The sequence below is a fragment of the Panthera leo genome, chromosome B2 (assembly GCF_018350215.1).
Source record: "Panthera leo isolate Ple1 chromosome B2, P.leo_Ple1_pat1.1, whole genome shotgun sequence".
Taxonomy (NCBI): domain Eukaryota; kingdom Metazoa; phylum Chordata; class Mammalia; order Carnivora; family Felidae; genus Panthera; species Panthera leo.
The window spans coordinates 35436074-35457289 of record NC_056683.1 but is presented as its reverse complement, the minus strand read 5'-3'; the positions used below and the strand labels follow the sequence as shown (position 1 = coordinate 35457289).

At 45.6% G+C, this 21216-nt stretch overlaps 1 protein-coding gene across 1 annotated transcript; it reads right to left on the bottom strand.

Moving 5' to 3' along the window:
• Positions 1-385: 385 nt before the first annotated feature.
• Positions 386-5142, bottom strand: PIM1 (Pim-1 proto-oncogene, serine/threonine kinase). The gene is made up of 6 exons (XM_042938609.1): positions 4662-5142; positions 4431-4537; positions 4274-4324; positions 3814-4180; positions 2071-2247; positions 386-1213 (listed from the first exon to the last, which is right to left on the bottom strand). Exons 1-6 carry the CDS (start codon positions 4741-4743, stop codon positions 1056-1058), a joined length of 942 nt encoding a protein of 313 aa, XP_042794543.1. The 5' UTR covers positions 4744-5142; the 3' UTR covers positions 386-1055.
• Positions 5143-21216: the final 16074 nt, after the last annotated feature.

Genomic DNA, 21216 nt, shown 5'->3' with positions numbered 1-21216 from the left:
CAAACAGAGCGAGCCCTCCCCTAAAGGTCCCCAAGTCAGAGGAGGAAAGGAGGAAAGAAACTATGGCAGCAGCCGTGGAAGCTTGGAGCAGGAAGGGAACCAAATAAATAAATAAATAAATACATAACGTTGACCTCCAGGTTAGAATGCGCATCTTTTCCAAAAAAAAAAAAAAAAAAAAAAAGAAAGAAAAGAAAACAAAAACAGGTAAAATAACTTAAAGGCAAAATTAAAAAAAAAATTCAATCAACTACAATCCTTTTGTACACTACCCATGCCGACTGTACACACATTTACAGTTTTTCTGTTGATTTGCATTGTTTGTGCATTTTTGTGTGTGTGAGGTCTTGGCTTTGAAACAGTTAAGTAAAAACCAAAAAGGAAGACCAGTTCACTCGGAGTTTTACTAAAGGAGGCAGAAAAAGGGCAGGTGGCTCAGCGTTTGGCCCTGTAGCCTCTTCCATGGCACCTTTCATAGGAAGGATGGGGGGAGGGGGACAGGAGAGAAAAATAGGGAACCAAACCCAGGCAGATTTTTGGAGAAGCAGCAGGTAAAAGAGGCAAGTTCAAGTATTTCTCCCAGCACAGCCGGAGTCCCCACAGAAGGCACTCAGAAGAGTCGGAAGAGGTGACAGGGACTTCAAATGTTGCTAGTCCTATCCTACCCCAACCCGTTTCCCCCCTACCCGACCCATCGCGGCATTCAGCAGAACTCGTGATGAAGGGAACAGTTCCATGGCAGGGTTCTGACCCTCCCCCCTCCCCCCCCCCCCCCAGGATTTTGCAGAGTCCAGCCAAGCCGGACCTCTTTGAATAGGAGAGAGCATCTACGGGAGGAGTTGAGGCCTAGGACGCCTGGAGAGGAGTCTCTTCCCCCACTGTTGGGAGGCAACCTCCAGGGGCCTGGGGTCTGGAATGAGTTGTAAATGTTGTTCCTGTTATCAAGCACTGTCCTGCTTGGCGAGAAGTGTCACTGGTACTCTGGGAAGCTGGAAACAGAAGCTTCCCCTCCCTCGAGCATCTGAGGGGGAGGGGAAGACCTGCCAGAAAAGCTGCTATTTGCTGGGCCCTGGTGACAGGCTGTGCAGATGGATCTCGGCTGTTTCCTGGGGCAGGAGGACATCTTGCATCCAGGGATGGTTCTGGATTTCTTCGAAGGATGGCCGATCTGACGGTCTCAGGGCCAAGCACCATCTAATGAGATGCTGACACTCTGCAGAAAGCAAGACAGACAGAGGTTACAAATGACTCAACCTGTTTCTGCGATGCAAAGGTCTTGCTCATTTTCTTCCCAGGGGCCCACTACAGTCTGGGGTCCAACAGAGACCACGAACCTCCTAGAACTAGTTTTCTTTTTTTTTTTTTTTTTTATTTTTTTTTATTTTTTTTTATTTTTTTTTATTTTTTTTTTTTTAGAACTAGTTTTCAATGGGAAGGTATGAACTATAAGAGCTGGATCTTCCAACTTGCTTTCAGCTAAAAAAACAGCTCCCCTCTTAAACCTGTGGTTTTCAAACTTCAATAGCTGGGGCCTTTCCCACGACACCCACTCACTAGAAATAGGAAGAATGATGACAAGGGATTTTGATGAGACATCAGTGAGCATGATGAGGTGATTCAATTCACCTACAACTTACAAATATGAACACCACCCACAATGAGGTCACTGGAACCACAACATTTAGAGAGTCTGCCTTAAGGGAGAAGGCTCAAAGAACCCTCAACTTTTCACTCTGTGGCAAAAGAGCCAGGAGTTGAGGGATCAGGACTGCTGGCACAAAAACAAAAAACAAAATAACAAAAAAAACAGCTTTCGGCCAAACGAGATGGTCTTTTCTTCACAATATTCTCACACATGGTCTTCCTATGGCCTCCCAGGGAATGCTCAACACAAACCATTCAATTCCTGAGCGCCAGCTCTCCGGAATCACTGGCCTACGACTCTGCTAAACCAAGGGTCGCGGCATCCCCTGGAGAGGTGAAGCTCTCCAGAATTCAAAGACTGTCCCCTGAGGCCTAACCGCCTTGTGATTCCTGCTTCTCTTCAACAAGGGGCTTCCCAAAAGTTACCTGAAGAGACCCTCTGCCTGAAGAAAACTTGGCCCCTGATGATCTCTTCATCATGCTCAAAAGGAATATCTCCACAGACCATATCATACAGCAGGATCCCCAGAGACCAGACGGCGGCCGACCTGCCATGGTAGCGATGGTAGCGGATCCACTCTGGGGGACTATACACTCGGGTCCCTGCGAGCCGGGGGAATAGAAAGGAAAACACGCTTTTAGCAAAAAGAAACAAAGCAACGCATATAGCGAATGACTCTTACAAAATAACAGCACCATTCCACTTCTCCCAGGACAGGAGCTGGACTAACTCTATTTCCCCCCTAGGCTAAAAGGAGTGGATGAGTGGCATCTTTCCAACACAAAGCCTTCCCCACCTCTCTACCAGCTCAGACCATACATCAAAATTCTTTACAAACTGCTCCTACAGACAAACAGCGCTGGCCACAAACCCCAAGCCTGAGGCCCGCATGCGCTAGGACCACCCACAATGGGACGAAGGGATGAAAGTCTGCACAACCCAGGGAGGTATCCCAGAATATCCTGAAACTGCATGAAGGTGTCCCGGGAGCCTGGGTGATTCTCTTCTCAGCTGCCATCCAGTCCAGGGCCCTTATACAACATACTACATCCTAAAAGACAAGGTGCCCTTTGAGAGGCCTTCCTCCCCTCGCTCTGAGCGCCGCGACAGACATCCACACCCTGTCTTCCCCCCACTGCAAAGGTAGACAGCGCTGCAGAGCCGGTTTCAGACCACGTGATTCCTGTTTACAAACTTTGGGTTGTAAAAAAAAAAAAAAAAAGGTGGGGGCCATCCCGCTTGTGCTCACCAGGGGGCAGCAAAGACTCGGAGGAAAAAACAAGGGAGGACCCGGCCAGCCATTAACTGTTAAATACAAAAAAATGCTGCCCAACCCAGCGTCCTCCAAGGGCAAATAAACACAAACCACAAGCCCCAGTCACAAGTTTTGAAAGGCTGTAGTTGGTTAGGTTAAGCCGCTCAGATGATGACCCACCCTCCTTTGCTTTGATCTCAGGCTCTCTATTCCATCTTTTCTGAAAGAACCCGCTCCAAGCCCCTCCCTAGGGTAGGTTTTCATCCTCTCTGCGGAGACACCCAACTAATTTTCAAACCAGCAAGAGATCTTATTTCACAACATTCATTCCCGACTCCCTCACCCCACAATGACAAAAAATAAATAAATAAATAAGGAGGAAGCACAATAAAATGAGTTATTTAGTGAAACTACTGTTTCTATCCCTTTATCCGTCCCTAGATCAAAGGGGAGAGAAACTGCAGCTCTAAAAACTACATCACAGAAAACTCCTTTATAAAACAAAACAAAAATTACAAAGCCGGCGTCAATTTTCATCTCTCCCGCTCTCTCCTCCCTCCCCCCCCCCCCCCCCCCCCCATCCCTTTACTGGCGGGGAAACTGGGTCAGACTTCAGAAATCTGGGCTACGGCCGGTTGCCCACAACCTCTTATTCATCGGAAAAGCTTGGAACCCACTGAATTCCACTTAAAAAATAACATCATGCCAGAAACATGACAGGTTCAGCTGGCTGGAAATCTCCGGCTTTACTACGCTGGGAAGCTCTTCTTCGCCCCACCCCTGCTAGCACCGAGCCAGACGGCCCGATGACCTTTACAAAGGGCCGAAGAGGGAAGCCGGCCGAGGCCTCCAGGCAAGGCCAAGTCACCTGGGCAGCTCCCTCCCCGGCAGCTCCCTCCCAGGCCTGGCTCACCATCGAAGTCCGTGTAGACGGTGTCCTTGAGCAGCGCCCCCGACCCGAAGTCGATGAGCTTGAGCTCGCCGCGATTGAGGTCGATGAGGATGTTCTCGTCCTTGATGTCGCGGTGGAGCACCCCGCAGTTGTGGCAGTGCCGCACAGCCTCCAGCACCTGCCAGAAGAAGCTGCGGGCCAGCTCCTCCTGCAGAGCCCCCCTTTCCGTGATAAAGTCGAAGAGGTCTTGCACCGGCTCGGGCCTCTCCAGGATCAAGACGAAACTGTCGGGCCTCTCAAACCAGTCCAGGAGCCGAATGACGCCGGAGAAGCCCGAGCTCACCTTCTTCAGCAGGACCACTTCCATGGGCACTCGGGTGCCATTGGGCTGCAGGGGCGAAGAGGCTACGTTAGGGCGGGAGTCGGAGGGGACCCCTCACCCCACCCCATCCTTCAGGGTCGCTCACTCCAAGGCACTCACCAGCTCTCCCCAATCGGAAATCCGGTCCTTCTCCACGTGCTTGATGGCCACCTGGAAACCCCCCAAAGAGGCTCCATTAGGTCCTCTCGCCGGGGCCAAAGCACACCCGAGAGTCTCCCGCCCGGCGCGCCCTCCCCACGGCGGGGCGCCCACTCACCGGCAAGTTGTCGGCGACCCGGATGCCTGAGTAGACCGAGCCGAAGCCTCCGCTGCCCAGTAGCGGGCCCACCTGGTACTGCGACTCCAGGGGCTCCTTCTCCTTGCCTAGGAAAGGGGGAGGCAAAGGGGACTCAGTGCCGGCCCGTGAGGGCCCCCCCTCCCAGCTCCCAACCCTAGGGGTCTAGCCGCCTCCCCATCCCGGGATGGGGGGTGGGGGGTGGACGCTCACCGGGCGCCAGCTTGGTGGCGTGCAGGTCGTTGCAGGGCGCGGTGCGCAGGTGGGCAAGCGAGTTGATTTTGGACAAGAGCATCCCAACCTCCAGGGTGTCGGCGTAGGGACTGTGTCTGGAGGAGCTGCAGCAGGAGCTGGGGCTGGGGTTATGCCGGTGGCTGTGCCGATGGCTGGAGCTGAGGCTGCGGCTGGCGTTGCGGCTGCGGCTGCGGCTGGCGCGGAAGGCCGAGGGCGAGTCGGAGGACGACTGGGGGCGCTGCCGGGGCTGGCGGCTGGCGGACACGCCGGCGGGGTCAGTCAGCGCCGAGGGCGGCGGGGTGGGCGGCTCGTGGCGCTCGTGCGGCAGCGCCGCGGCACTGGGAGCTTGTAGCTGCTGCTGCTGCTGCCGGTCCCGCCACCGCCGCCGCCGCCGCCGCCGCCGCCAAGTCCTGTCGGGCCTCCTCCGCCACCGCGGCCGCTGCAGCAGACGCCCGGCTCGCCCAGCCGCCAGGAGTAAAGGGGCGGAGCGCGCCGGCGGTGGCGGGGGGGGGTCGCGGGCGGGCGGGGATGGGGCGGGGCCTCTCCGGGAGGCCTAGGCGGGGAGCCGGGCTGCCGGGCCGGCTGAGGGAGGAGAGGGGGTGGGGAAGCGGCGGGACAGGGCGACTCCCCTCGGCCCCCGCCCCGCGCGCTCCTTCGCCGCGCCCCGGCCCCGCCCCCGCCGGCGCGTCTCCAGCCAACCAGAAGCTGACTGATCTGCATAACGCGGCGCGCCCCGCCCACGCCCCGCCCCTCTCTCGCGGTCAGAATGGTCTCTACGCCGCCACGACGTGGCGGGAAGGAAAAGGCGCCAAAATGGAGGGGGAGGGGCGCGGGGCGTGAGGGGAGGCGGGAGCTGGGTGTCGAGCCGCGAGGGAGGAAGGATGGGGAGGGGCGTATCGATTCAAACCCAAACAATAACAAAGCCATCAAAGGCCGCCGGAGGCCGGCTCTGCGGCTCTCTGTTTCTCGGAGGTTTTTGGGTCAAGGGCTCGGGCTGGAGCATAACAAGTTGCGCGGGGACGACGGGCGTCGGTGTGTCAGGCGGGGAGGCCGGCGCGCCCGGGAGTGAGGGACTGTGTGTGTGTGTGTGTGTGTGTGTGTGTGTGTGGGGCGGGGTGCCGACGAGGGTGGTCCTCCTGTGTGACTCAGACCCGAGACCTCCAAGTCAGCTTGGGCGGCTTCACGAGGCGCTGTGGGCTCGGGTTGGGTCCCCGGGGGTTGTGTGTTGGGGGCGCGTGGGGGGCGAAGGAGCTGCAAGATGTGAGTCACGGCGGTTTCACCGAGGGAGTGGAGGTGTCACAGGCCTGGAATAAAACCGGGGGAGAGCTCGGCTTATTCGGGGGAGGGGTCCAGATCGCGGTTGTTCCAGCTGGTGGAAAAAAAATCAGCCCCCAGATTCTCGAGCCGGCGTTTATTTTAAAAATGCAGACAAGTACCAGTGAATCCTGATTCCTGAGAAGTGATGTGTGTTAGCGTGCCCGGCAAAGAGGAATCACGAAACAAATGTTGGTATTATGATGCCAGATGCTGTCTCAGCCCCTCCTGTGAGGGCGGGAGAAAGAGGAAAATTCCTCACCGAAAACGAGGGTGGGAGGGCGCGCTTGATTTAATCAGAGTTTTCGCGTTGTGTTCACCTTTTCATCAGCCTGTTATTACCAGTCTGGCAATACTAGCAATTATTGGCTGCACCGAGTCTTGTCTCAAAGGAAATCCCCCCACTCTCTGCCCCACCGTGGAAATAACGCGGAAAACTGGCCAAATCCACTTTCAGCCTTTGTCCTTTTAAACTTCACGTAGAGTTGATAACGACGTGTGAAATGAGTCCATTAAAATTCTGTGTAATCCATACATTGAATTGTCGGTGGCCTAAGTCATCGAAAGCTAACTGCATCCCGTTTTAATATTTTTCAAGTGCCTGTCACTTAAAGGAGAAATGGAAGTTCGAGGATCTTAGCTGTAGCGGCAGTCACTAGTGAATTTAGGTGTTTCGTTAAAAGTTTTCGCCGGCGCTTGTTTTAGAAAGATGTGCCCCGATAGTTCAGCTTTTACAAATCTATCTTGTAAAATATTCCATTCTCCTTTTGTTTGTGTTCTGTGGCCTAACTCTTATGGTTGATGACTAGGAGAAAACCCAAGAGAACAAGAATTGCTCCCTTTTGTTCAGACAGGAAAATGAAACATAAATAGGATGACACAGGGTCATACAACAATGACCCAAATGCAACTTGGAGTGTTCAAAGATTGCCTTTTATCAGGGTCTACGACTGTCCTTGGTACTAAGACATCAAGTGTAAATGCAAGTGACCCAGCTCTTCCAATCCCCTATACCCTGTTCTCCTTTGTCGAGCCCTACAGGACAACCCCGACATGCTCCCACTCACCCAGCACTTGCCAGACTTTCTGCCTCTCCAGAGGCATCCAACCTATTTCCGAGGGCATCCTAGGGATGCCCTCACCTCTTCACTTTTATTTAAAGCCTTTCCAGCCTCCAGGACACCAGACTGTTAAACAACGCCAAGCATTCTTCACTGTCCACTCCACTCATCTGACAATCATGTGTTTGGCTTTTTATTTTTTTAGATCTCCTTGTTGATTAACTTCTCAATTAGTTATACCTTGTTTCCCTATTCTTTGAACATTATATGTATTTATATATTTTTAAAGTATTTTATTATTTTTTAAATGTTTATTATTTATTTTTGAGAGAGAGAGTGTGAGAGGGGAAGGGGCAGAGAGAGAGAGGGAGACACAGAATCTGAAGCAGACTCTAGGCTCTGAGGTGTCAGCACAGAGCCCGATGCCGGGCTCGAACTCCTGAACTGCGAGATCGTGACCTGAGCCAAAGGTGGATGCTCAATGCACTGAGCCACCCAGGCGCCCCAAACGTATATGTTTTTGTTGTCCAACATCTGTTGGACAACATGTGTCGTTGAGGAGAAGGAGAAGACCAAAATGAGTCTCAACAAAAAGGTCATGAGAAAAGTCAACTGATACTAAATTTAAGTGAATTAAGCGGGCTTGGGTAAAATAAAGGGAAGGTGAGGAGCAAGGGGCTTAAAAATATGGGATTTGGCACCTACTAGTTCTGTGACATTCGTCACGTTACTTAACCTTTCTAAGCTTTAGACTCTGGATGGAGATAATAGCACCTACCTCATAGGACTGTTGTAAGGCGCAACTAAAATTCGACATGTAAAGCACGTAACCTAGCACAGAGTAAACTTCTAATAAATGTTAGCTGTGATGACAATAATGACGATTGTGATTATGACAATAATGATTTTGGAATGGTCTTGTACCTTGGAGGTTCCAAAGGTGAAATACTAGATACATCTGATTGTAATCATCCAGGGACAGAATGTGATTCAAAATAATTGTATACATTAAATCAAGTTCAACCTTTTTCACTTTCTCTAGATCTTTGCAGGGCTAAATATTTAATTAGGTGGAGCTAAAGTGATTAACATTTAATATGCTGCTTCGTATGGTGGCTGCTTCACAGCTGGAAATTACAAAACATGGACCTTGCTTGGCAAAGAGCTTTTATTTACTTAAAACTGCTTTTAAAGATAATTATTAAACATTCAAGTATGTATTGCATTAAAAGTTACTCTTCCAGGGAGGGTAGGGAACTTGATGTGTTTATTCATCAAAATGTAGTTTTAATAATAAAAACAATCGCAGTCTGTGCTGTTTCAAAGAATCTAACAAAGAATCAGAAAAATCGTGCTAATAATTAAATAACAAGAGCTTTTGGAAAGATAAAGGCCATAATTATGCTTACAATTCTCTGTAAAGGGAAGAATTTGTTAATGTTAATTTGAACAATAGCCACATTAATCCTTAGGTAGTTTCCATATTCCACCTGATACAGAGTTGATTAACTCTCATTGTCAAAAGGAATGACTTAAAAAAAAAAAAAAAAGGAATTACGTAAGCAATTTCTGTAATACCAGAAGCTTAGAAGAAGTAAGTTTGAAAGGGATGCCTGTACACTTTTTTAAAGTACCTCCGAGTCTAGTTGAGGCACTCATATAATAAATAGGTCTGTATAGCATTTTCTCTATAAGCTATTTGCAATTAATTGGGTGGAAATAATTGGGATCTATTTCTTTCCTAAAAAAAGAATTACTGTATTTTTTTTTAATTGAAGTTTGGTTGGCACACAATGTTACATTAGTTTCAGGTGTACGAATTACTGTATTTTTTTAAATGTTTAATGGTGAAACACCACTATTTTTTATTTTACTCTCCCTTGTTTGGGGAAATAAAAAGAAAGGAGAAAATTTGGAGAACGCCAACCACCTCAACAGTTTAAAAATAACTCCAATCACCTCAACAGTTGTAAGATTATTTAGAAAAATTTAAATTTCACATGTATTTCCTATGTATGGAATATATGTAAAAATCCACTACAAACTGTAAGTCATGGAACCGTAAATTTTAAAAGATTGAAGTAAAGCCTCTTTTTTAAGTTGTCATAATCATGATAGTAGTGGACAGCTAAGACATCCACAGTGTCCCAAATTCAGAAAGCTCAGGGAATCTATGTTGTCAAGCTAGAACTGGTTCTTGTCCTTGATAAGATGTGACATTTGTTTCAAGTGTATAAATCACTTGGTTTTCAGTTTCCTCAGCAAAGTTGGAGAAAGAAAGTGTTTTTATTATCTGGCGAAGTGATCTAAGTTCATTACCAATTCATCTTTTTTTTAAGAAATTAAAAATAACCTATGGGAATGCAAGCTGGTGAAGCCACTCTGGAAAACAGTATGGAGGTTTCTCCAAAAACTAAAAATAGAACTACCCTATGACCCAGCAATTGCACTACTAGTCATTTATCCAAGGGATACAGGTGTGCTGTTTCGAAGGGACACATGCACCCCCATGTTTATAGCAGCACTATCAACAATAGCCCAAGTATGGAAAGAGCCCAAATGTCTGTCAATGGATGAATGAATGAATAAAGAAGATGTGGTATATATATACATATATATAAATGTGTATATATGTGTATATATGTGCGTATACACACACACACACACACACACACACACACACACACACAGTGGAGTATTACTCGGCAATCAAAGAGAATGAAATCTTGCCATCTGCAACTACGTGGATAGAACTGGAGGGTATGATGCTAACTGAAATTAGTCAGAGAAAGACAAAAATCATATGACTTCACTCATATGAGGACTTTAAGAGACAAAACAGATGAACATAAGGGAAGGGAAACAAAAACAATATAAAAACAGGGAGGGAGACAAAGCATAAGAGACCCATAAATATGGAGAACAAACTCAGGGTTGCTGGAGGGGTTGTGGGAGGGGGGATGGGCTAAATGGGTAAGGGGCACTAAGGAATCTACTGAAATCATTGTAGCACTATACGCTAACTAATCTGGAAGTAAATTTTTAAAAATAAAAAAAATTAGGGGCGCCTGGGTGGCTCAGTCGGTTAAGCGGCCGACTTCGGCTCAGGTCATGATCTCGTGGTCCGTGAGTTCGAGCCCCGCGTCGGGCTCTGTGCTGACAGCTCAGAGCCTGGAGCCTGTTTCCGATTCTGTGTCTCCCTCTCTGTGACCCTCCCCTGTTCATGCTCTGTCTCTCCCTGTCTCAAAAATAAATAAAATGTTAAAAAAAAAATTTAAAAAAAATAATAAATAAAATAAAAAAAATTAAATTAAAAAAGAAAGGGAAAAAAACCCTCTCAATCAGTACCATACTAATAAAGGAGATATAATTTGTTTACACACACACACACACACACACACACACACACACAAAGAAATAAAAATAACCTAGATTGGGGTGCCTGGGTGGCTCAGTCGGTTAAGCGTCTGACTTCACTCGGGTCACGATCTCACGGTCCGTGAGTTCGAGCCCCGCGTCGGGCTCTGGGCTGATGGCTCAGAGCCTGGAGCCTGCTTCCGATTCTGTGTCTCCCCCTCTCTCTGCCCCTCCCCCGTTCATGCTCTGTCTCTCTCTCTGTCTCAAAAATAAATAAACATTTAAAAAAATAATAATCTAGATTTATTTTTGGAATTTTACACATTCAGCACTGAAAATTTGAGCAAAAATAGCCAATATTTATTGAAGGCACTGTATACAAAGATTTTACAGTTCTTGAGTATTTATTGGATAGGTTAAAAACAAAAAAGAGTAGTTAAGAATATAAAGGCTACAGAGAGCTTGGAGACTGTTATAAGATACCTTATTAGACTACGAAAATATATGCCTCAGATGAAAAAGACCAGGCACATGAATAAAAACCCTGCATGTCTAACTGATAAAGAAAAGGGGCCCGGGCACCTGGGTGGCTTAGTCAGTTAAGCATCTGATTCTTGGTTTCCGCTCAGGACATGATCTCACAGTTTGTGAGTTCAAGCCCCGAGTCGGGCTCCACACTGATAGTGCAGAGGCTGCTTAGGGTACTCTCTCTCCCTCTCTCTCCCTGCCTCTCCCTCTCTCACTCTCATTCTCTCTCAAGAATAAATAAATAAATTTTAAAAATAGGGGCACCTGGGTGGCTCAGTTGGTTAAGCTTCCAACTTCAGCTCAGGTCATGATCTCACAGGTGGTGAGTTCGAGCCCTGTGTGGGGCTCTGTGCTGACAGCTCAGACCCTGGAACCTGCTTCTGATTCTGTGTCTCTTTCTCTCTCTGCCTCTCTTTTGCTCACACTCTGTCTCTGTCTCTCAAAAATAAATAAAAATTTAAAAAAATATTTTAATAAATAAAATACATTTGAAAAAGAAAAAAGAAAAGGGGCCATCGTGTGTGTGTGTGTGTGTGTGTGTGTACAAGGGAGAGAGAGAGAGAGGAAGCAGGCATGAGAGAGAGAGAATGTCATATATTTGGAAGTTGGTGAGGGGATTGTCTGCCATGTTTTAAAAAGTATAGAACTGTTGGGCACCTGGGTGGCTCGGTCCTTTAAGCATCCGACTCTTGATTTTGGCTCAGGTCGTGATCTCACTGTTCATGGGTTTGAGCCCTGCATAGGGTTCTGCATTGACAGCGCTGAGCAAGCTTGGGATTCTCTCTCACTCTCCCTCTGCCCCTCTCTTGCTCACTTCCTCTTTCTCAAAAATAAATAAATAAACATTAAAAACATAAAATAAAATTGCTGATGTGAAACTTGGAAAAGCCACAGAAAGCATCTAGGTAAGTGAAAAAGAAAATTTCTCACAAATATTTCATAAGATATCTTGCTAAGGCACTTAAACAGATGGTACTGAAAAACGTGTTTATTGTATATCTCATTTGTCATTTAATAGTAAGCAGCCTTACCTTTCTGTACGTGTTTCGTCTCTACAACTAGATTATAAACATACTAAGGGCAGAAATCATCCTTTCATTGAACATAAAGGCTAAGTGCTAAAAATGGGTCTGGTGAAAGGGGCAAAAGACATTGTAATAGCAGCCAACATTAGCTGAGCATCAAAAATGTCTTAGGCATATTTCTAAGTACTTTATGTGGATCCTCATATAAATCTTAGGGTTTGGGGGCAGTTTTACTGTCTTCACTGGTTTCCAGATAAACAGAAACTGAGAGAAGTAATTTGCCCAAGCCTATATGGAAGAGCTATCTGCTACCCACCATGACATTCCACTTTTCCAAGGAACACAAGATGAGTTTAAGGGATCTGGCGAGTATTCTATGATTAAGTTCTGAGGATATCATCCACAAGGGCAGGGTTCAGAGGAGGCCGAAGTCAAGAAAGTCTCCATGAGGATGTAGAAACTTAATGTGGATTTTTTTTACGAAGTTTTGGTTTTTTTTTTAATGTTTATTTATTTTTTAGAGAGAGAGAGAGGGGGCAGGCAGAGAGAGAGGGAGAGAGAGGATCCAAAGCAGGCTTTCTCTGCTCTACCCTGACAGCAGAGAGCCCAATGCAGGGCTGGAACTCACAAAATGTGAGATCATGACCTGGACCAAAGTCGGACACTTAACCACCTAAGCCATCCAGGTGTCCCTGAGCTTAATGTGGATCTTAAAGGATGAGTAAGATATAAATAGGTAGAAAGGAGAGAGGGAATGGGCTGAGTAACATCAGGAATTGAAGCAAAAGTTGCTTTGTATTATGTTCTTCGCATTCCCTATAACATGAGAAATGAATGAGTAAAAGTTTCTTTAAATAAATCAAAAGCAGAAAGCCAGAGGAAGAAATCAGTAGGACCTCCTGATGTCATGATGCAAAAGGTGAAAGATAAAAAAAGATGGAGACTTTATTTCAGTCTTTATTGAAGAACAAACTAGGAAGATTCTCTATTCAAATAGTCTCTTAAAGCTTAAGGTCTAAGAATAATAGTTTACTCTGTGGTTAACACATAGAGTGTTCAAGATCCAAATGTCAAAGACAATATGCATCAACATGATTGGATAAAATCCACTCGATAATTTGGAGAAACATTTTCTTTTATATATGTGTATACACACACACACACATATATTTTTACATTTAGTTATTTTTGAGAGACAGAGAAGGACAGAGCACAAGTAGGGGAGGGGCAGAGAGAGAAGGAGACACAGAATCCGAAGCAGGCTCCAGGCTCCGAGCTGTCAACACAGAGACCAACGCGGGACTCGAACTCACAAACCATGAGATCATGACCTGATCCGAAGTCGGACGCTTAACCGACTGAGCCACCCAGGTGCCCCTGGAAAAACATTTTCAACATATACATCCTATTTTCCAGCTCTGTTTTAGTGCTCTTTTTCAGTCTGGATGCTGCTAAAACAAACATAGACAGGTCCCCACAGCCAGAAGTAAAACAACCGTACTACAAACATGGAGTCATTTTTTACAGCCTTCAATGTATCACTTTGTCAAAGATTCTTTTTAACGTACAGTCTTGCTCACTCTAGGGTGAGCTGTGTTGTCCTCTTTATAGAAGTGATGTTACTTTCCCCTGGATAGGTTAAGCTCACATCTGTGTTCAGTGATGCTACTTTATTAGATACCCACTCACTAAATGAGAATCAAACTTCTCATTGGCAGTCATTAGCGCTGTCTCCCAGTCATTCTTATTAAGGGGAGTTATACTGGCAAATAGCCAGTCCTCTTGGGTAGGGCTATAAAGGCAACACAGATTGCATACTTTGCCCAAATTACACACACATCCCCAATTTCAGTCTACCGTGTCTGACCAACTCAAGTCCGTTTGGACTTCTTGTGGTTTTTCCTGATCATTCCAGGAAGTAGTTTGGAAACTCACAGCAATGATTTGTGCTGGTGATCTGACACACTCATATTCTTCTACCTGAGTGTTGGTTGTTTTCACAGCATCATCTTTAAGAGCAGCGAGCATTGAGCGTCTGTGGTGAAAGAACCCATGTTTCCCCAGTGGAACCATAAGCTCTTCATGTGCAGAGACTATATTGTAAAAATTTTAAGACCACATAGCTCCCTTTGGGAGATACTAAACAGATAATTTTTTTAATGTTTATTTATTTCTGAGACAGAGAGAGACAGAGCATGAGTGGGGGAGGGGCAGAGAGAGAGGGGGACACAGAATCCGAAGCAGGCTTCAGGCTCTGAGCTGTCAGCACAGAGCCCCACGCGGGGCTCGAACTCACAGACCGCGAGATCATGACCTGAGCTGAAGCCGGACACTCAACCGACTGAGCCACCCAGGCGCCCCCAAACAGATAATTTTTTTAAAAACTAAATTGAGGGGCGCCTGGGTGGCTCAGTTGGTTGAGGTTCAACTTCAGCTCAGGTCATGATCTTGCGGTCTGTGAGTTCGAGCCCCGCGTTGGGCTCTGGGCTGACAGCTCAGAGCCTGGAGCCTGCTTCATATTCTGGGTCTCCTTCTCTCTCTCTCTCTGCCCTCTCCCTCTCATGCTGTCTCTCCTGTCTCTCAAAAATAAATAAACACTAAAAAAAAATTTTTTTAAATAAAAAAATAAAAAAATAAATAAAAACTAAATTGAGGAGAGCCTGGGTGGCTCAATCGGTTAAGCATCCGACTTAGGCTCAGGTTATGATCTTGCGGTTCAGCATAGGCCCCGCGTCGGGCTCTGTGCTGACAGCTGGAAGCCTGGAGCCTGCTTCAGATTCTGTCTCTCTCCCTCTCTCTCTGGCCCTTCCCCACTCATGCTCTGTCTCTCTCTCTCAAAAATAAACATTAAAAAATTTAAAACAAAACAAAACAAAACGCAAATTGAAAGGTGCCTGGGTGGCTCAGTTAGTTAAGCATCTGATTCTTGATTTTGGCTCAGGTCATGATCTCATGGTTCATGGGATTGAGCCCCATGTTGGGCTCAGTGCTGACAGCAAGGAACCTGTTTGGGATTCTCTCTCCCTTTCTCTGCCCTTCGCCCACTTGCCCTAGTGCTCCCTCCCCCGTCTCAAAATAAAAAAGCAAACATTAACAAATAATAAAATAAGGGGCACCTGGGTGGCTCAGTTGGTTAAGCGTCCAACACTGGCTCAGGTCATGATCTCGCAGTTTGTGGGTTTGGGCCCCGTGTCGGGCTCTCTGCTGACTGCTCAGAGCCTGGAACCTGTTTCGGATTCTGTGTCTCCCTCTCTCTCTGCCCCTCCCCTGCTCATGCTCTGTCTCCCTCTCTCTCAAAAATAAATAAACACTAAAAAAAAAAAAATTTTTTTAAATAATAAATTGAATGAAACCCTAAAGAGAGCACATAAGACCCTGTGAATTTCCCCTGCCTTAATCTTTGCCCCTGCCACTATTTACTATGTGTTATAATGAAAAGACAGGTGACTGCTCTTTGGAGAATATGGACGTCAGAGAAAATTTTTGCCTTTCTCAGAAAAGCACCTTTATAAATTAAGATTGCCAGATTCCCAAACCAAAGGCTTAGAGAAATACGTATAGTCAAATTTATAGAGATAACATCTAATATTAATTGACAATTTACTATGTGCTAAGCACTAGTCTAATTAATCACTTCATATACCTAATATATGGTACTTATATAGTATATATATAATAGATATTCATGTGGCACATATATTTATACTTTTCCTTTAATCCTCTATTATTTTTTAAAAATTTTTTTAATGTTTATTTATTCTTGAGAGAGAGAGAATGAGAGAGAGAGAGAGAGAGAAAGACAGAGCATGAGCGGGGGAGGGGCAGGGTGAGAATCTGAAGCAGGCTCCAGGCTCTGAGCTGTCAGCACAGAGCCCATTGCAGGGGTCAAACTCACAAACCATGAGATCATGTGACCTGAGTAGAAGTTGGACGCTTAACCAATTGAGCCACGCAGGCGCCCCCTCTTTATTATTATTATACCTAGGAAGTTAAATAACTTGTCCAAAGTCCACAGGTGAGAGAGGCACCAGCCATGATTCATGGAACATAAACTGATTAAGAGAATAAACAATGTTTCAGGTAGCTCTTTTTGTTGTCCTTGTTGTTGTCTTTGTTATTGTTGTTATTGTTTCAGGAGTAGAATTTAGTGATTCATCACTTACATGTAACACCCAGTGCTCATCCCAACAAGTCCCCTCCTTAAGGCCCATCATCCATTTAGCCCATCCCCCCACCCAACACCCCACCAGCAACCCTCAGTTTGTTGTCTGTATTTAAGAGTCTCTTATGGTTTACCTCCCCCTCTCTTTTTATCTTAGTTTTCCTTCCCTTCCCCTATGTTCATCTATTTTGTTTCTTAAATTCCACATATGAATAAAATTATACGATATTTGTCTTTCTCTCACTGACTTATTTCACTTAGCATAATATGGAATTCTAGTTCCATCCACATTGTTGCAACTGGTAAGATTTCATTCTTTTTGATCACCGAGTAATAATATTCCATTGTATATATAAATGACATCTTCTTTATCCTTTTGTCAGTTGATGGACAATTGGGTCTTTCCATACTTTGTCCATTGTCAATAGTGCTGCTATAAATATTGGGTTGCATGTGCCCCTTCAAGTAAGCATTTTTGTATCCTTTGGATAAATACCTAGTGGTGCAATTGCTGGGTCATAGGGTAGTTCTATTTTTAATTTTCTGAGGAACCTCCATACTGTTTTCCAGAGTGACTGCACCAGTTTCCATTCCCATGGGGTAGTTCTTTGTGTGTTAGAGGTAATACCCAGAGCACAGAGTGCCATGAGCCAGATTAAATAAAATCAGGAAGCAAGGTAATGAATGGAAAGACAATGGGATCCATGGATAATTTCCTTCAATATTGTGCCCAAGAGAAATGAATGGGGATTGAAACAATGTTGAAAGTTAACCGTGTGCATGAGTGGTGGCCAGGAGGAACGGCTGCTGAAAACCAGAGCTCCTGGCAGCTAAGCTTGTGTGGGAAGGGTTAGCCTGAGGGTAAGGGGAAGCTATAATCTTTACAACAGTGAGGCAAGAACCTCTTGTGTCTTGCATTGGTCTTGAGTGATTCAGTCAATTGGTCAAATATTTCCTGAAGAGCTACTAGGTTCAAGGTACTGTGTTAAGTACTACCGAGATGCACGGAGACAAAGGATATGGTCCTAGTTCTGTTTAAGGATATTTTTTTCCTGTTAAAGCAAGATATAGAATCATGAAGATTGAGCTGTTGGGAAACTTAAAAATCTTCCCAACTAATCCTTTTAGTTTTACAGATGACCAGAACTAAACCTCACAGACAAGGACTTTGCGAAAGTTCCCATAGCATTTTCGGAGCAAAGATAGAGCCGAGACTGGGTTGCTACCCCAAGCATTTTCTATTTTCTTATATAGATATAATTAGTAATAAAAGGTAGTATTTACCAAGCAGCTAATTACTGGTATAGACAATGCATTGCTTCTTACCATAATATGTTTCCAAGGTCAAGGTCTAAAAGCTAAAACTTTTTCTGGGTAATTTTCAGGTGCAAAGGGACTTTCCCAGTTGTCTCCTCAGCTGTTTTAGCATGAAAACAGAAAATGGCCCCTCTTCTGTGCTCCCTGAACACCTGTGCCACCTCAATCATATACGTCACATGTGATCTTGATAGGTCTAGCTCCGTAGTTCTGAAAGTATGTGGTCTCTCCAAACTAGCAGCACCTGGAAACTTGCTAGAAATGCAAATTCTTGGGCCCACTCCAGACCCACTGAATCAGAAACCCTAGGGGCAGGGTCCAGTGATCTGTTTTTTTAAAGTCTTGAAAAAAAATTTTTTTTAATGTTTATTTATTTTTGAGAGAGAGAGAGAAAGCCTGCGTGTGAGCGCACATTAGTGAGGGAGGGGTGAGGGGGTGGGGAACAGAGGACCCGAAGCGGGTTCTGCACTGACAGCAGCGAGCCTGATGTGGGGCTTGAACTCACAAACCACAAGCTCATGACCTGAATCAAAGTCAGATGGTCAACCGATTGAGCCACCCAGGTGCCCCAAGCCTTTTTTTTTTTTTTTTTTTAGTTTATTTATTTATTTTTGAGAGAGAGAGAGAGAGAGAGAGGGCACAAGCAGGTGAAGGGCAGAGAGAAGGAGAGATAGAATCCCAAGCAGGTTCTGTGCCATCAGCGCAGAGCCCAATGTAGGCCTTGAACTCACGAACCGTGAGATCACGACCTGAGCAGAGATTAAGAGTCTGACTTTTAACCAACTGAGCTGCCCAGGTACCCCCAGTGATCTGTATTTTAACAAGCCCTCCTAGTGACTCAGTTGGTCAAGCGTCTGACTTTGGCTCAGGTCATGATCTCACGGTTCGTGGATTCTAGCCCCACATTGGGCTCTTTGCTGACAGCTCAGAGCCTGGAGCCCACTTCTGATTCTGTGTCTCCCTTTCTCTGTCCCTCCCCTGCTCGCACTCTTTCTCTCAAAAATAAATAAAACGTTAAACAAACCAAAACAAAAGAAAACCCTCTGGTTTCTCTGAATGGCTCTCCAGAGAGATTGTAAGCTCCTTGAAGGCAGGCACCGTGTCCTCCACAGTTTTTGTTTTCTTAGCTTAGTAACAATTTTTGGGCACAGCGCATGTGGCTCCGTCGGTTAAGCGTCCGACTTCGACTCAGGTCATGATCTCACGGTTCGTGAGTTCGAGCCCCGAATCGGGCTCCGTGCTGACAGCTCAGAGCCTGGAGCCTGTTTCAGATTCTGTGTCTCCCTCTCTCTCTGACCCTCCCCCATTCATGCTGTCTCTCCCTGTCTCAAAAATAAATAAACGTTAAAAAAATTTTTTTTCTGAAACAACTATAGGAGTGAATGTGCTAAGGTAAGATAAAAGGCATGATAAGGATACTATTATCCAACTCTCTTCATGTAACGATTAGCCCCTTTAGTTTTACCTTATGTTATGGGCTAAATTGTGTTTCTTCCACTTCAAAATTCATATGTTGAGCTCCTAACCTCCCAGCACCTCAGAATGTGTATTTGGAGATAGGACCTTCCAAGAGGTAATGAAGGTAAAATGAGGTCATCTAGGTGAGCCCTAACCCAACATGCCTCGTGTCCTTATAAGAAGAGGAGATAGGGACATAGGCATAGAAGGAAGGCCACACGAAGACAAAGAAGGAAAGAGTGCCATCTACAAGCCAAAAAGTGAGGCTTCAGGGGCACCTGTGTGACTCAGTTATGTGTCCGACTCTTGATTTCAGCTCAGCTCATGATCTCATGGTCATGGGATTGAGCCCCACAACGCTCACCATGGAGCCTGTTTAGGATTCTCTCTCTCTCTCTCTCTCTCTCTCTCTCTCTCTCTCTCCCTCTCTCCCCCCCCCTGCCCCTCACCCCCAAAAGAGAGAGAGAAAGAGAGAGAGAGAGAGGCTTCAGAAGAAACCAACCCTGTCAACACCTTGATCTCCGACTTCTAGTCTCCAGAATTGTGAGAAAAAGAAATTTTTGTTGCTTAAACCACCAGATTATGGTACTTTGTTATGACGACCTTAGACAACTAATTCACTTTTTTTTAAATTTATTTTTCAATTAAACTCTACCCCCAACATGGGGCTTGAACTCAAAACCCCAAGATCAAGAGTTACATGCTCTGTCGATTGAGCCAGCCAGTTGCCTCTGAACTAACATGCTTTGTAAAAAATTTACAAAATTACTGGCTCTGAAATCCAGGAATTCTCATCCAAGCCTCTGACAAGACAATCTTATTTTTAGATGACTCTATAACCATCTTTGGATGTTAACCATTAAAGTGTTTGTTTAAGAAATTACTCTTTCATGCTCAATATGAGCACAGATTTTGGAGTCAGACAGAGATAGGTTTCAATCCTGACTCAGCCACTTAGAAGTTATGTAATCTTATCCTCTAAAGACTCAGTTTCCTTGTCTGTAATTTGGGGCTAATAATAGCTCCGTCCTAGACATAACTCAATAATTGGCAAGTATATCGTAGGCACTCAGTTTATGGTGACTTAGAAATGATAATTAACCAAATTATTCAGATTGGCCTCTGAGAGATAGAATTGCAACAAAAATTTTACCGTAATGCTTGAATCAGTTTAACAAACATAGTACGGTGGTGCCTTTTGAAAAGACTGTATAAAATGACAGATTAAGATTTTTCAAGAGAGGGGCACCTGGGTGGCTCAGTCAGTCAAGCGTCTGACTTCGGCTCAGGTCATGATCTCAGGGTTCATGATTTTGGAGCCCCGCATCAGGCTCTGTGCTGACAGCTCAGAACCTGGAGCCTGATTCGGATTCTGTGCCTCCTTCTCTCTCTGCCCCTCCCCCACTCGCGCTCTGTCTCTGTCTCTCTCAAAAATAAATAAACATTAAAAACAATTAAAAAAAAGATTTCTCAAGAGAAACAACTTGAAGAGTCATGAGGAATAAACGAATAAGAATGCCTGGAATGTGGTAGAAAGAGGCAACACCCAAGAATAGTTAAATTGTCTGAAATTGATGAGTAATTAGACTGCATGAAGATAGAGATTGCTGATTTTGTTTTGCGTCCCCAGTGCCTACTATGGCACCCGGCATCTACTATAAACTCAACAACTTTTGGTTGAATGAATGAATGAATGAATGGCCTTCTGCAAGGACGATTCTATAGATTATACAAAGACATTTCAGCCCAAGTACACGTACACAGAACTGACAATTCCTAGCTTTTTGGCATCGTGCAATCAAAATTTTAATATTAATTTCGTTATTATTTTTTATTTGAGAGAGAGAGGGAGAGAGAGAGAGAGATTGACAACCTTAAGCAGGCTCCACGCTCATCACAGAGCTCCACACGGGGCTTGATCCCACAGTCCATGAATCATGACCTGAGCTGAAATCAAGAGTCGGCTGCTCCACTGACTGAGCCAGCCAGGCTCCCCAAAGACATTTTCAAAAAATGACACTTCTTTTGGGGTGCCTGCCTGGCTCAGTCGGTGGAGCACATGACTCTTGACTCGGGGTCCTAAGTTCAAGCTCCCATGTTGGATGTAGAGATTACTTAAAAATAAAATCTTTTAAAAACATAAAAAATAGGGTGCTTGGGTGGCTCAGCTGGTTAAGCATCCGACTTCGGCTCAGGTCATGATCTCACCGTTTGTGAGACGGAGCCCCGTGTCGGGCTCCGTGCTGACAGCTCAGAGCCTGGAGCCTGCTTCAGATTCTGGGTCTCCTTCTCTCTCTGCCCCTCCCCTGCTT